Below are 16786 nucleotides of genomic sequence, written 5' to 3'. Positions count from 1 at the left end.
ATCAACTCCAGGGAACTTAACAGCAACAATGAATGATTTGAGAATGTGGACTGTGTATTTTTTTTACAATTATAAAAACTATTTAAGGCATTAAATCTTTTTTGAAAAAAATGACAGAGGAGAACAAAAGAGAAAATGTTAAGGATCCCCAAACTCACATTCTGGAGGTATCTCTGTGAACACTTTAATCTGTGTCCTTCCTGGCATGTGTACACACTCACTAACCACCTGCCTGAGTCAACATTCTGTGAGGTCTTCCTCAGTGTGGCAAACCCTTATGTACCTGAGGATGAGAAACCAAGGGAACGCCAGGCAGAGCTAAGGCATTACGTGGACAAAAATTAACTTCTCTCTTGGGTCTGAATCGCGCACTCATCATTACTTCCTGGACCACTGGATTGCAATTTCTTTCAGAACATGACTTGTCTGTCCATCCCTACTTCCTCTATGTGGCAGGGAGCCAGCCACTCTGATGCCAAGAATGCAGCGGGTATTTAGTAGATTCTCCTCAACTCCTTGACTCTGTGTTCAGGGTGTTTGTTCCTTAGAAGACCTTTCTCAACCAAAGTTTGGGGCGCCTTCCATTCTGGGGGATGCAGTTCTCATTCCAGGTTTTCATGGGGTATAATTTTGTTCAAGTCAATAGGAAGGCAGGGCTAAGACGATATGCATGCTTTTGACCCAGAGGAACTTACCAAAACATTTTTCTGTTTATGCACCAAATATACACTGTGGATGACTGCTCACCTAATACTTCTTCTACATAAAAACAGAAAGTTTCCTTGTGTTTGTGGGCATTTCCTAGTGTAAGCCACCCAAGAGAAGACATTTGGTTTGTGTTAAGTAGAAATGTCTTGTTATTTGCACCATTGCCATTAGAGAAGTAATCAGAAAGCAATGAATACTGGAAGACATAGGCAGGAAGGACCACCCAGCAATTCTCTGAGAACTTTTGGGGATCCCCACACAATATTCCAAGAGCCATTGGCTTAGGGAATTTCCATTGTTTGTTTCCAATTCTTCCATAACTTGGAAGACTTGATTAAAATCATTCGGAAGACTGGTGAACGGGAGCCTCTTTATATACAGTCAGGATGTAAGGGTAGCCCACAAGGGGAGCTTCTAAGCTTCCTCCTGCTACTCTGAGGAAGCCATTTGCTTCTGAGGGAAGTGGATTCTAAGTCCTACAAGGATTGTTAAGATATGTAAAACTAGTCCTATCTATTTATGAAGATTAATGACATTTTCAAGAAAATGCAAGGGGTTTGGCAACTCATGCATTCTAAGTGAATTCTCGCCTACCCCTTATCTTCCATACCAATTGTGCAGGGGGGAAAATAAAATACCCTAAGTGCAGCCCAAGGAGTTCTGTTGTAATTTTTAAAGTAAATGTGTAAATTATTTTATGTGCTCAAGATAAATGGCCAAGAAAATGTACTGCTTAACACAATTTCCCACTCAGCAAACACAGTGTTTGTAATTATCTACAGTGCATCCGCCATCAGAGGAGCGACAGAAAAGTCCCTCTTGCCCCACGAGAGGAAACATTTGTGTTTGCTCTTTTAGGCACCGTCATGACCCCCAACTACATCGACTCCAGCAGCCTCAGCGTGGCCCCCTGGTGTGATTGCAGTAACAGTGGGAATGGCTTGGAGGAGTGCCTGAAATTTCTGAATTTCTTCAAGGACAACACGTGTCTTAGTGAGTTTTTGTGTGTTTGTTCATTTTGCTTTTTAATAACTTGTCTTAGTTTGTATTGTTATTGTTGAGAATATGCATGGCAGACCACACCCCAACGGAACTATTGCCACATGCACAATTCAGGGACCTGGATGACATTCTTCCAGTGGTACAATACTTCTCACCCTCCTTTTCTAAATCGTTCCTCTCCATTAATATCAACTTGCTACCCACTAAGTTTCCTATTTAATCTTTCAAGTTGATGTCATCACTTTGATTCCATATTGAAAGTTCTTAAAAGAGCACGCTGCTGAAGGCAAGCATTCGTTACTAGCTAAACTAAGATACTGTTTGGTTATAAGAAGTCTTCAGGGGATATTTTTTACTTAAAGTTTAAAATTTAAAGATTATCTCAGGGCAGTAATGGGGGGGTGGGCGTTCATCCAACTTCTATGGCTCCAGAAAGCCTCGTTTCCATGAGCATTTGGAATTCTGTTCTGTCTTCTCTCCTTTTTGATCAGGATTTATAGAAGCTTTGATCAAAATGTTCAGTAATAATAGCTGGGCCCATCCAGTCTGGTCTCATGGCAAAGGAGGACACACTTAGGCACACACAGTTGCACAGTACTTCATTGTGTGTATATACCAACATTTGTTTAATCCATTTGTCCATTGATGGGAATTTAGATTGCAGTGGCTTGCAGGTTCCTTGTCATTCTTCTTCATGGTTGCATAATATTCCATTGTGTGTATGTCCCAGAAGTTTATTTATCCATTCTCCCATTGATGGGCACTTAGGCTGGCTCTCCTTCCTCTGTTGATCCCTTAGTGCATTTGATTGATTGATTTTTTAAATTGGGGGGGATAACATTTTTCTGTCAGGACTTAAGCTGAATCTTCTTGTTTCTTGTGTATGCGTATTCCCTTGGTCTCTTTATCCCTTTTTCCTAAGCATGGATGGCAACTCTAGCTCCTTTTTGGCCACACTGGATAAGGCAGCAAGGAACAGAGCAAGTGATGAGTTGGATACTGCCAACACCATTCATTCAAAGGCCTAATAGAGCAAGAGATTCAAATAACTGGAGGTACATTGTTTGGGGAAAGAACACGTCTACCACAGATCAAATTTTGATCTTGGCAGCCAGAGGAGCGTCTGTGCCAAAGGTTCTTTAAACCTAGGAAGAAAATACAATATGAGAAGCTCAAACAAATTAGATAGGGATAAGCCTCCAAGGACTCTCTGAGAAAAATTAGAATGTTCTCATCAGTACCCCCTTGGATGTTCATTGTTGGCTCAGAGTTACAAGCAGAGATTCTTGAGTGGGGTAAACCAGGAGACGCACGACGTGGGTTATCTGGAGAGACATAATGAACACTGAAGGGCATGGAGACAACATCAGTTATTATGGCAGGGCCCTTTAGGCAACTGGAAAGCATTTTTCCACTGGGAGAGGGATGGAGAGAAATGTACTGGTGTAAATGATGGATATTTATCAAACAAATTCTTAAGACCCCATGCCAAGTTTCCCTTATAGCCACCAATATGACATGGTGATGATCCAGCTGAGACTCTTCAGTAGCTACACTCATGTTGTTGTTGTTAAGTACCATGAAGTCGTTTCTGACTCATAGTAACTCTTACTGGGTTTCTGAGGAGCGGCTAGTGGATTTGAACCACCTATCTTGAGGTTCACAGCCCAGTGCCACACCAGGACTCCCATGTTGTGTTGTTATTGTTGTTGTAGCAGTTATGTATTGGAGTGTGCAAACTCACTCCTCAGGGACCGTAATTATAGATGTTATCTCATTCACTGGAGTCTTCACAAGACTCCTGGGAATTCTTGTGAATGTAGGTGTAGATATGATCATGTCCACTTTATAGTTGAGTATACAGGTGAGTACACAGATATTCACATAGACCAGAGGCACTGGAGTTAGGATCTAAAGTCTAAGTTCCTTCTACTACAGCACCCTATCTTCTGAGGCTATGGTTCCGTGCCTGTCCCTGAAGGACATTGGACAAGGACATAGATCTGGACGTCAGGGATCAGCTATAACTTCCCGATGGGAGAGATGGGCCAACTTTTAGGGATGAACATCCAGTCACTCCTTTGGAAATATATACCCCAAGACAGTTTTCCCACGATGCTCTGCTGTAAGGCGATTGATTTTAAAAGAATCAACTAGGGAACGCATTTAAATGTCACTTTCTTCATCATGTCCTTTGTTGAAAAAGAAAATCTAAGTTATTTATTCACTGGGTTCTTGAGGGAATATGACTGCAATCAATTGTTAAGATCATCTTTAAAATAAAACAATCTTTTAGACACGTAAGTGTGCATTTCAAACCCACCAAAGTAGTCTCAAAAATGCAGGCATTCATCAACACATCGGAGGACACCAAGGAATCGTACCTTGACTCTCTTATTTGATCGTCATTTAAATACAGGCATTCCTGAGTTACACTATGTCTTTAAGAATGCATACGTAAGTGAGACCAGGTTCATAGAGCTCCTATTTAACCTTACTTTAGTGCAAGAAAGAAGTCCTAGTGGTTCTGTGGATTAAACATTGGGCTGCTAACTTCCAGGTCAGTGGTTCAAATCAACCAGGTACTCCATGGGTGAAAGATGAAACTGCCTGCTCTCGTAAAGATTTACAGTTAGGAGCACTTCTACACTGCCCTATGGGGTCATGATCAGTCAGAATCTACTTGCCGGCAAGGGTTAGTAGTTAGTGGGCTTGAGCCTCTTTAATGTCTTAAAAGCTGTACTTGGAGCAAGTAAAGGGGATTGTGATGCCGACTTTGTTGTGAATAGGGACTGATTCAATCTTTCAAAATGAGGGCAAATTTACTAACATTAGATGGCAAGTAGGAATTGTTCATACAAAGTAAAGTATAAAATACTGAAACCTTCTTAGATATTATCAACCATCTTAAGGCAGTGAGTGGCTAAGCCTGGGGCCTCAGGACCTTAGTCTCAGGGGAAAACTATGGTCAATTGGTATGACATAGTTCACAAAGACAATGTTCTAATTCCTACTTCGGTGAGTAGCCTCTGGGATCTCAAAAGCTCATGAATGGACACCTTAGGTACAGCTATTGGTTCCTCTGTGTGCAGAAGAAAGAAGAGTGATGAGAATTGAAGATGCTTGGAATCCATTAGTCCAGTGAACTAATGGACCATGTGAACATCAGTCTCCATGACTCTGAGACCAGAAGAACTAGATGGTGTCCATTTACCATTACCAACTGCTCGGAAAGGGATCACAGTAAGAGGGCATGGATGAGATAGGAGAAAATGTGGAACAAACTCAGAATTAATTAAAAAAAAAAAAAAGAAAGACAGACCAGGCTTACTGGTCAGAAAGAAACTGGAGGAACCTATGGTCCTCAACCTTCAGGTCTGGAAAGGAACTCACCCTCATGACTCTGTTTCAGCCAAGCAGTAGTAAGGCATATAGAGAGGACCACAACACCAATAAGGTGTTATTGGATCTGGCTGGATCACTTCTAGGGGGCACTAGTAAGGTATGTTCACCATGGAATGTCCAATCATTCAAAATCAAGATGGCAACATTTATCTAAGGACAAAGTTGAAAAGGAATGGGATGGTGGGTGGAATGAAAATAGGAGTCACAGGGAGGAAACAGGACAAGTGTTATTGCACGGAGGAGATTGGAATCATGGATGTGAAACAGAGTGTAAGATTTGTTGACTATAAAACTGATGATCTTGTCTATAAACCTGCACTTAATTCTCAATAAAAAGTAAAAACAAAGTAAAGTATAGTCAAATTTGCAAAGACCTATAGGGAGTCCTGGTGTGGCACTGTGGGTTAATGTGCCAGACTGCAAGGCCATTTGAATTGCAAGGTCGGCAGTTCAAGCTCACCAGCTGCTCCTCAGAAACCCTATACAGGGTTGCTATGAGTTGGAACCGACTTGGCGGCACTTAACAACAACAACATAGTTAGAAAACCAAAAGGGAAGAACACATACAGTTTTTCTCAAGCTGAAAGAACTGAAGAAAAATGTAAAGCCTCAATTTGCAATACTGCCTTCAATTCTATGTGTAAATTAGTGACTAAAACAGGAGGTGTCAGAACAAGATGAAAGGGAAACAGTGATTTCACCATGAAGACTGGTCAATGGTCAGCCTGTTCAGAAGGTGGCGTATGATCAAGTACTGATGATACTGAAGGAGGAAGTCCTCCAAGAAGGCATTGGTGAAAAGTAAGACATCAGAATTGACAGAATATCAATTAAGATGTTGTAACCAGTGGAAACAACCCTGGAAGCACTCATTCATCTATCTATGCTGAGGAGTTTGGAAGACGGCTACGTGGCCAAGTGGAAGAGATCCATTATTTGTGCACGTTCCAAAGTAAGAAGTTTAGCAGAATGTAGAAATGATCCAACCAATGCCATCAATATCGCATTCCAGCAAAATTTTGCTGAAGATATTTAAAAACCAGCTGCAGCAGAATAACAATCGGGAACTTTCAGGAATCAGAAGAAGGCATGGAATGAAGGATAGCAGCTGGATCTTGGCTGAAAGCAGAGAATGCCAGAAAGATGTTTGCCTGTGTTTTACTGATTACTGAAACTCTGTGGATCATAGCAAACTATAGATAGCATTGTGAAGAAGGGGAACTCCAGAACATTTCATTGTGCTCTTGTAGAAATTCTACATAGAGCAACATGGAGTTATTCAAACAGAACAAGGGGACACTGAGTTGTTTGAAACCAGAAAAGGTGTCTGCCAATGTTGTATCCTTTCACCATACTTATTCAATCTGTATGCTGAGCAAATAATCTTAGAAGGTGGTATCAGGCTTGGAGGAAGACACATTAACAACCTATGATATGCAAATGACCCAGCCTTACTTGCTGAAAGAGAATAGAACAAAACACTTATGAGGATCAAAGACTACACCCTTCAGTGTAGATTAGCATCTCAACATAAGAAAACAAAAATCCTCACAACTGGGCCAATAAACACCATTATGATAAAATGGAGAAAATACAGAAATTGCGAGTGATTTCATTTTACTTAGATCCATAATTAAGGCCCAAGGAAGCAGGAGTCAAGAAATCAAAAAACTCTTGCACTGGACAAATCTGCTGCAGAAGACCTCTTTAAAGTGATAAAAAGCAAAGATGTTACTTTGAGCCTTAAGATATGCCTGACCCAAGCCATGGGATTTTCAATAACCTCGTTTATATGAGAAAACTGGACAAGTCATAAGAAAGACTGAAGAAGAAATGATGCCTTTGAATTAATGGACTACCAGAAGAAGGGAAAAATCTCTCTTGGAAGAAGCACCACCAGAATGCTTAGAAGCAGGATGGTGAGACTTTATGTCACCTTCTTTGTACATAAGAAGGGACCAGGCCCTCTAGACTGGCTTCCTGCTTGGCAAAGTAGAGTCAGTGATAAAGAGGAAGACCATCAACAAGATGGATTACACGTTGGCTTCAGCAGTGACCTCCAGCATGGCATTGATGTGGAGGAAGGTGCAGGACTGGGTAGTGTTTCAGTCTGTTGTGCAGAGGGTTGCTATGAGTTTGAACCAACTTTACAGCACCTAACAACTAAAACAGGAGTTGTCTGTAAGTTCCTAAGGCCAAGACTTTTATATATAGGAGTCCTGGTGTGGCACTATAGGATACGCACTGGTATCCTATACCACAAGATCGGTGGTTCAAACCCATCAGCTGCTCCTTGGAAACGTTATACAGGGTCATTATGAGTGAGTTAGAACTAACTTGATGGCCCATAACAACAACTACATTATATATGATATTCTTCACATCCTGCAGACTCTGGCAGGATACACGTTTTAATGGAGACAAAGCACTGACAGTAGAGGTCAGTGTGAGAAATACTGGCTGACAAACCTCTCGCTCACAGAGAAATTAAAGTTGTCCCGGCTTAATAACATTTTGGTGAGGGGGAGAATAGTCTGGTGTCTTACTGCTAATGACTTGTCAATAAAAATAAATGCATTTGGTCTGCAGCAAGGGGCCACAGCTAGCCAGAATGTTTCATAGTCATTCCATTTATATGTTCATTAGAAGGGGCACAGCATACCAAAGACAAAAGGCTGTAAATTCAGTCTCTTGCAAGAGGCCCTAAGGTAGGAGAAATTGGAATTTTTAGATTCTAACCCAAACATGGTAACCCAATTTCCACTCGCTTAGATGAACCCAAATCTCTTCCAAATTCCCCTGTCATCAAACACAATGTCAACCAATTGTGTTTACTTCTGGCTATTGGGAAAGAACCAGTTCTTTTTAAGTTAAGAGCATGGCAGATCTAAAAGGAAGTGAGGACAGTGAGGTGGAGGTGGAAACGAGATGTCAGTAGCTGTCATTCAAGTCTTTGTCCAGATGTCATCTTCTCCAGGAGGCCTCCCCTGACCACCACCACTTTATCTCAATTGCAAGTCTCCATTCTCAGCATGGCCTCCCTTTGCCACACCCACTGCGTTTTTCTCCAAGACAGTTATCACCTTGTGATGTATTTCTAAGGATCCCTGGTGGCTGCAAACCAAAAGATCGGTGGTTCGAACCCATTCCACAACTCCGTGAATGTGAACACATGGTTTGCTCCCATCAAGATGACAGTCAAGAAAACCTCGTCGACTAGTTCTATCACATGGGGTGGCTATGAGTCTACTCAATGGCACCTAACCACAACAATGCATTTATTCTCTGCTTAAGGAGCCCTGGTAGCACTGTAGGATAAGTACTGGACAGCTAATCCCAAGGTTGGCAGTTCAAATCCTCAAGCAGCTTTGTAGGAGAAAGATGAGACTTCCTGCCCCATTAAAGATGCACAGCCTCTGAAGCGCTCTGTAGTTTCACTGTGACTCAGAATTGACTCGGTGGCACTGGGTTTGGGGTTTTGTTTTGATTTGGTTTTAACTTACTTGAATTCCCAGCCCAAATGGGAACTCCATGAGGCCAAGACATTTGTCTTTTTTTGCTCCCCTTTTCATTCAGCGCAGAGTGATGACCAGTACCTAACAGAGATTCTGTTTACATGTGACTAAGTGACACTAAATGAATGAATGGACAAGTGAACAAGCGAACTCCCAACATGACAAATCAGACACGCTGGGAAAACAGAGAGACAAGAAATGGCAAGGGTCTCTTGAATATGAGTCTTATCAAGAACAAGGAAGATATGGGATTTTGGTTCCTGTGTGTTTGTTCTGGGCTCATTTAAGGATATTGATACCCTTGATCTCATTATCTGAATCGAGCTGCCAACTTCAAGGTCGGCAGGTCAAAACTACCAGTGGTTCCGTGGGAAAAAGATGAGGCATTCTGCTCCCGTAAAGATTTACAGCCTCAGAAACCCTGTACAGGGTCACTATGAGTTGGAACCAACTCCATGGTACTTAACAACAACAACAACATCTTGTTATCTGCATCTTACCCACCCATTAAGCTTTGGAACATAGCTAGAAACATAAAAAGCATTTATATTAATTTGAGCTGCTTTTTACAACCTTAAAAAAAAACAAAAAAAAAAAAAACAAGCTTCCAATTTGCTAGAACTTAAAAGATAACAATTTTAGACCAAAATGTCACTTCTAAGAGAAAGATTTAGGCTTAAATTATTCTTTCTTGGCTATCACAAAAATGCCAGCTAAGAGTCATATTTTAACTATTTACACATTCAGGCCCCAAATGGAGGAGTTTGATTTCTTATACAATGAATATGAAATAGACAATTCCTAAATCCAGGCCAAATCCCTGGAGACCTGATTAAAAACTGTTTTATTCATTTTGGGAAGGGGAACAACACACAACCAATTTGCTCTTACCATAAAAACAGTCTAATCCTGTGAAATTGTAATAAGCTTTTAAAGTCTTACATTTTAAACTTTTAATTTAAGTAGGGCTGCTCTTACCTAATTATGCAGATTTTGTTTAGAAGTCTGGGAGCACAATCGGATCAAACAATCTTGCTTAAACTTGTACTATATATTGATGAGGTTTGGGGTTGGTTTTCTTCTTTGAAAGGAACTGGTGGCATTTGTACTTTGAACAACACCTGAGACTTAGCATCCCACCGCCCTTCAGTGGATTCCAACTCACAGAATACAAGAGAATAGAACTGCCGCATTGAATTTCCAATGTTGTCATCTTTAAAGGTTGGAATCTTTAAAGTCGCTCCTTGGAAACCCAATACAGGGTCCCTGTGAGTCAAAACCAACTCCATGGCACTTAACAACAACAGTCTTTTAAAAAAAAAACAGACTGCCACTCTCTCTCTCTCTCTCTGCAGAGCAGCTAGTGACCTGTTCGCTAGCCACCAAGCCATTAACCAGTGTGCCTCCAGGGTTCTTCGACACGTAGTGGTGATAGTGGTTATATGCCGTGTAGTCAGTTCTTATTGATCCTGTATAGGATTTCTGAGGTTGTAAATCTTTACAGGAGCAGAAAGCCTCATCTTTCTCCTGCAGAACGACTGGTAGTTTCAAACTGCTGACTGTAAGCTTAGCAGCCCGATTTGACTCGTAATCACTACACTATCAGAGTTCCTTAGGCACTCTAATGTACTGATTTACATTTTTGGTTGTTTCATAGCACTGCCTGCAAATTAGGGAGTACAGGCTACCAAATCATCTGGGTCTCATCATTAGAGATTTTGTACTTAAAAAGAAAGCACTAATTAGTTTGCTTTAAATGTAGTTTTGACAGTGTGCAAGGATATTCTTGGAAGGTGGGGTAATGATTAGGATCCCAAGTAGCATGGCTGAGGCTGAGTTTCAGAGAACTGGACTGACAAGGATTTAGGGAAAGAAACTCGCTCAACAACTCACACATAAATGGAAACTCAATAAATGTCTGCTACATTTGGATCATAGTTAAAGGTCCACCAGCTGAGTATTTAATGAATGAATGGATTTGGGGGCATCTGACCCACTGACTAGCCATCTGCAAGAGGAGGATAGGTGAATGAATGGGTGGTGGGGTTTGCTCTGGGAACTCAGATGCCGTAATGAGACTTGTAAGTGTCCTCTCCGGCTGTGTGTCTCTTGTCTGGTACATTTGCTGCTTGACATTGAAATTGAATTTCCTTCTGTTTTACTGCAGAAAATGCAATTCAAGCCTTTGGCAATGGCTCCGATGTGACTGTGTGGCAGCCAGCCCTTCCAGCACAGACCACCACTGCTATGACCACCACAGCCTTCCGGGTCAAGAACAAGGCCCTGGGGCCAGCAGGGTCTGAGAATGAGATCCCCACTCATGTGCTACCACCTTGTGCAAATTTACAGGTGAGATGTCGGCCCGCCATCCTTGTTGGCCCTCATTCCTTTCGGATGTAGGCACTTACGCATTTAAATATTTGCTACATGTGGACCATAGTCAAGGGTCCACCAGCTGAGTATTGAATGAATGAATAGATTTGGCACTTAAACTCGACAGAGGAATGTTGAGTGGCACTGTGGGATATAGCACTAGACCACAAGGTCAGTTTGAATCTCACGGTCGGTGGTTCCAACTCACCAGCCACTCCTTGGAAACTCCACACAAGGTTGTTATGAGTCGAAACCAACTCGACAGCATTTAATGACAACAACGACCACAATAGGGGCTGCACTTTGGGGCGGACTCCACCATTTACCTGGAGGATGGTTTTGGTCAAGTTGCTTGTCTCTTCCTTTATAAAATGAGGAAGCTGGGCAGATGGATGAAGATGAATGAACTACTTTTGATGGTAGAAAGGGAGGGTTGGGTTTCCTGTGCATTTCTTTATAGTACTTGTTCTGTGTTCTCGACAAAGCAACAGCATATTGAAAAGGAAAGAGCTCTTAGGTTAGTCCCTATCACTGCAATTTAAACATCATGAAGAGTGTATAATGGTATCTAAAGTTAGACCAGAGTCCCTAGATGATGCAGACAAGTAATGAGCTCAGCTGCTAGCCAAAAGGTTAGGGATTTGTTTCTACCCAGCGGCACCTAGGAAGAAAGGGATGGCGATCTACTTCAGAAAAATCAACCACCGGAAACCCTTTGGAGCACAGCTCTACTCTGAGGCCATGAGTTGGTAGCTCTGTGGTGGTTCTCACAGGTAGGAGAGGTGAGTTTTGCTGAGACAAACAAGTTCTTCTCTTCACATGTTTATGTGCCGAGAGCAGAGAAGGCCTTCAGCCTGCTTACCAAGCCCCTCTGTTTTGTGGAAATTGGTGAAGATGAGTGTTCAGAATTAAACATGAAGAGATTGAAAGCATTAGACAAATAAATAAATGCTCTCCTCTGTGACCTTAAGTAGAGCAGACAAAACACGGCTTGTCAACCTTTCTGGGAGGTCAAACGAAATTCATAGGTGACATCTCAAAGGATCAGCCACCACTGGAAATGCCATAAAATTCGTTTTAGCCCCACAAACGGGTGAAGGGTCCCCCAACCTCCAGGCGGTACTTCCCCCAGCCAGATCCCAGCGCCTGACTCTGGCTTTCTGTGGTGAAGTGCATGGGTGGGCTGGCCACACAGACCACCAACATTTTGCCTTCAATAGAGAGCTGCCCCAAGCCTCACTTCTTCAAGGAGAACTCTGTGAGCTGCAGGGTTGGCCTAACAACGTGAGGGAGCCCAGGGGCTCTGTTCCCCAGTGGCAGCACCTTCCTCCCTCTTGTGTTAAGCCACAGGGACTCCACTTCATAAGCAGAGGGGCACAGTGAAAGGAGAGCAGGATGTTTATCCCATGGTTGCCTTTAACTTGCTGGCAGATAGAGACATGGAGGTGGAATGTGCCGAGGAAGGTGAACAGCATTACCTCTCGTATAACACAAACCCAGCATCCGTGAATCGTGTAGCCAAGGAGCATTGTGCATCCAAGGAGCCCTTAAGAGATGCACAGACCTTTACTATTATCTCTAAGACAACTAACTACCTGCTGGAACTGTTTGTGCATAGATGAGCTGGTGGTAAGTAAGATCATTGGCTTGCGGCTAGGCCCATACACAGCCTCTAGCTCTGGGCCTCACCAGAGTCGTGGCCTGGGTAAGTGTGGCCTGGGTAATCCTCTCCAAGCCTCATCTTCCTCATCTACAAAAATCTGGGTATGGCCAGTCTGCTAGAGTTGAAAGGATTAAATGAGGAGATGCTTCAGGAGCTTGGCGCAGAGTGAGCACTCCAGACTGACCCTTTAAACATGCCACATGCAATGCTTGATCCCAATGTTGTTGAGCACTTGGTTCTTCTGTAAGCAGATGGATGTTGGGAGGGATGTGTCACGACATTGTTTTCCTTCAGAAAACATCTTTGAGTTAGCATTTGCTGGTGTATAGTGCAGTAGACTTTCCAAGATGTTTCACCTGCCTTACTCCTTCCCCACAGTGACCCCGTGAGTCAGGTCTGCCAGTCATCCTTCCCTGTTACAAATGAAGCAACTGAGACAGGAAGAGGCTGGTGCGGTGCAACCAAGATCACACAGTCTGTCTCTAACGGGCTGGGATCGCTCTCTCAGTGTACTTTTGTAGGGTTCTGTGATCCTTGGATAACCTGGCCACCTCTTTGAGTTTGGAAATGGACAGAAGGAAAGAAAGAATAGAAAAGGAGGAAGGAGCATGCTGGGTTTGAGAAAGGCATAAATCCTAATTCTTTCTGAAGGTTAATGATGTTAGATTGGGTTCCTTCATGCGTCCATTCCAGGAGTCAAGGAAGAGAGGGCTGGATGGAATTTTGACAGCAGATCTATTTGCAACCTGATGATCTTTTCAAGGTGAGCTATTTGAAACATTGTTGAAAGAATCATTTGAGGCCAGAGGATTAGGGGGAGGGGTATGACGTGTGATTCGTGAAGACCTTTCTGTGAGAACCTGGTTCGCCAGCTGATATAGGACCCCTGTCTTTGCCTAGAGCCCTCAGGAGAGCCATTCTTCCCATCTGTCCTTGCCTGGCCTGCCTGGCTGTCTCCAGATGAATTACTGTTTGCTAGGGGGTCCTAGAAATATCTTAGAGTGGCGTTTGTCCCGGCCGTATGTGTCATAACTCAGAATAGAACAGACTGGAGCCAGCTTGGGGACCGCTGGTAACAGATTCAGAGAAAGTCAATTGTCTTTGGCAGCTTCAAAGACCACTTCCCTTGAGAAGAGCCCTCTTGTAATATTTTTAAATGTACAATAATCTGAAAAGATTCTCTGGGACTTGCATTTCTCTCTTAACATTTGAGAGAGATTTCCTTCTTGAAGAGGAGAAATAAGAATAAATATTTTCAATAGTTGGCTTCAAAGGGTAATTATCAACAAACCCAGGTTGGGAGAAATGGGTGCCTATCGCTGGTGCATGTAGGACTCATCTGCAGCTCCGAGGAACAGAGTCTGCTTTAAAAAAGGAAAGTTGATTGATCAGTATAGAATGTCATAAAAATGTCCACGTGCTAACCCCCCAAGGTGACAAAATGCAGGGTTCTGGCTATGCTGCCAAGCTCCCATGTCAGGATTAATTGGCAATCATATTAGTAACAAGAATGGCACAGACAGTGCTATTGTTGGCATAGTCCTTTGACTTGTACAAAGTGGTCACATGAAAAACAAAGAAACATTAATATTTCTACCAATTACTGCATCTCCTGTGCACTTGAGTGGTCTGCAGAATGCTCAGGATATTTAAACAAAATGGACTGTACTTGGCACTTATTTAAAATAAATACCTTTGTGAGGTGTAAGTAAGTGTCTGAAACAATTCTATTCTGCATCATTATGCACTGCTTACCTCTGGTGGCTTAAAGTGAAGACCTCTTACTGTGGTCTTTGTAGCCCCCTGATTTCCATAATCACATGTTGTTGTTGTAAGTCACTGAATCTGTTCCAACTCATAGCAACCCTACATGACAGAATCGGCCTGCTTCCTAGGCTAGGGGAGACCAGGGGCAGACCACCAGGTTTTTTTCTCCTATGGATAGACTGATCGGTTTGAACCAACCACCTTGAGTTGAGTGCTTAATCACTGCACTACCAGGGCTCCTTATCGAGTTGTTGCTGTCAAATGCCACCGAGTCAGTTCCGACTCATAGCGACCTTGTGTAGAGTTTTCTAGGAGCGGGTGGTGAACTTGAATTGCCGACCTTGCAGTTTAAACCAACCTTAACCTGCAGCACACTAACCCACAGTGCCACACAGGGACACCAGGAGTAGTGGTGGCGTTAAATGCCGTTGAGTTGGTTCTGACTCATAGCTACCTTGTAAAGTGTTTCCTAGGAGCACTGGGGAGTTTGAACCACTGACTTTGCAGTTCAAACTGACCTTGTGATTCAGTGCGTTGCCCTGAATGGAAAACACAGCCTTGGGTCCCTGTTTAGGACCCCTGATGAAGTTTCACTGCCTCTGCCCCTAATCACCTGGCTTCTCCTAAAAGCGATGTGACAGGTAGTTGAAATGCATCAAGGGACTCAAAACTCCTAACTAGGGGCCAGCAGGATAGCAGTAGGCAGTTGACCGGAAGTATTAGCAAATAGTGTGTCACCTAAAAGCATTCAAACTACATTTCTTGTGCAAGGGCCAGCAGTTGAAAGTCTCCTGCCCTCATCCTAGTGGGATTTGGAAGACAGCCTCCTAGAAAGGCACCAGTAAAGCACCTTGGTTAGCCCAAGAACAGACATGACCGAAGTCCGGTGGTCCAGCAGTTAACCCACCCAGTGGCTCCGGAGAAGGAAGATGACAGCCTAGGAACGCCTGTGCGGCCGTTCTGTTCTGTCATAGGCATTCACTATGAGCCTGATCAAATTGACAACACTTAACAACAACAAGGGTCCAACTAAATGGGCAGCCTTTGTAAGAATCCCAGCTTCTGAAATCAGTAGTGCCAAGGTCAGGCGCACCTACTGCTCCCCAAAATATCATATCCTTTGGTGGTCACACCACACTAGTCTTAAGCAGCCCACCAGGAGGAGGATGCTGACCCCTCTGTGGACTTTGGGGCAGAGGCTTTGGGGTGGTTTCTTGCCTGGGGAAGAGAACCTGCAATAGTCACTGCATTTCAGTCTCCATTCATATCTTCTGGTCTCCCAGAAACCCTACACACCTTTCCTTCTCTTCCCAGAGTATAGCTTCAAGCATAGAGAAAGGGCTGGGTGTTGGAAGATGGGCACATTGGTTAACAAATTTGTAGGAGGGATGCACAGGATTTGCCTGTGTCTTGAATACATCCCTGTGACCCCAGCATATGTTATCTTAGACTATGCTAAGTCATTGATATCTGGACCCAGGCTTTCCACCCAAGAACAGTATCCCCTTTTTCCCAATGCCTTCTCCCACTACCCCATCCCTTCATTGTACAAAAACTAAGCCCATTTGGACTGCATAGGGCCAGACTAGAAACAATTTCCCAGCTCTTCCCAGAAGCCAAACCCCAAAACCCTAGATGTGGAAGAAAGATGATTGCCTAAGCCAGCTACACACCCAGGACTCCACTGGCTGTGACCAAGTGAAAATTTTAAGTGTTGAGTTTTAAAAGGAAAGCTGCCAATGGGTGTTCTGTAAATCATTTGTGCCAGCAGACTGACCCCATTATGTCAGCTAATCCTGGAAATACAGGAGGTAAATTTAAATCTTCTAGCATGAAGCACTTAATCAATATTCTAAATGTTTTTCTTGCAATTTATGCTCACAGAGCAATGGGGGGCTTAGGCATCCCGTTAATCTTCCACCAGAGGAGAAGCACTTGAGAGCAAGGCCAGGTGTGGGGGGGATTGTGCATTGGATAGCTTGTGGGAGGGCCCTTGGATGAGGAGCATTTCCACACCAGTTCATCGTGGTACACACCACACACCTCCCAGTCGGTGGGAACTACCTGATTCATTGTTCCTTCTCTGAGGTTTTCTTTTTCATCGGCACTTGCAGCTAAGGAGTTGGTCTGTTGGCAAGAGCATGAGCTTTAGAGTTGGACTCAATACGGATCCTGACTTTACCAGCGATTCCTCTGTGGCCTGGGGGCAGGTTTCTTTACCCTCTCAGTCTTTGCTGGAGAATACCCATAATACCACCATCCTCTCAACACATGTAGTGGTGGTATGCAAGGGTGCACAACAACGACTGGCCAACCACTGGTACTTGGGAAGTGGCCGCCATTATGACCAGGA

At 43.3% G+C, this 16786-nt stretch overlaps 1 protein-coding gene across 2 annotated transcripts in view; it reads left to right on the top strand.

Annotated features, from left to right (window-relative positions):
• Positions 1–16786, top strand: part of GFRA1 (GDNF family receptor alpha 1) — a 276871-nt gene that overhangs the window by 232808 nt on the left and 27277 nt on the right. For both annotated transcript variants that reach the window (XM_006831381.1, XM_006831382.1), the window contains 2 exons: positions 1567–1701; positions 10798–10979. In XM_006831381.1, the coding sequence (XP_006831444.1) occupies positions 1567–1701; positions 10798–10979 (317 nt within the window). The remainder of the gene's footprint in view (positions 1–1566; positions 1702–10797; positions 10980–16786) is intronic.

Source organism: Chrysochloris asiatica, unplaced genomic scaffold (genome assembly GCF_000296735.1).
Source record: "Chrysochloris asiatica unplaced genomic scaffold, ChrAsi1.0 scaffold00003, whole genome shotgun sequence".
NCBI classification, from domain to species: Eukaryota; Metazoa; Chordata; class Mammalia; order Afrosoricida; family Chrysochloridae; genus Chrysochloris; species Chrysochloris asiatica.
Note: the sequence above shows the minus strand (reverse complement) of the source record. Positions and strands in the feature narration are given on the sequence as shown.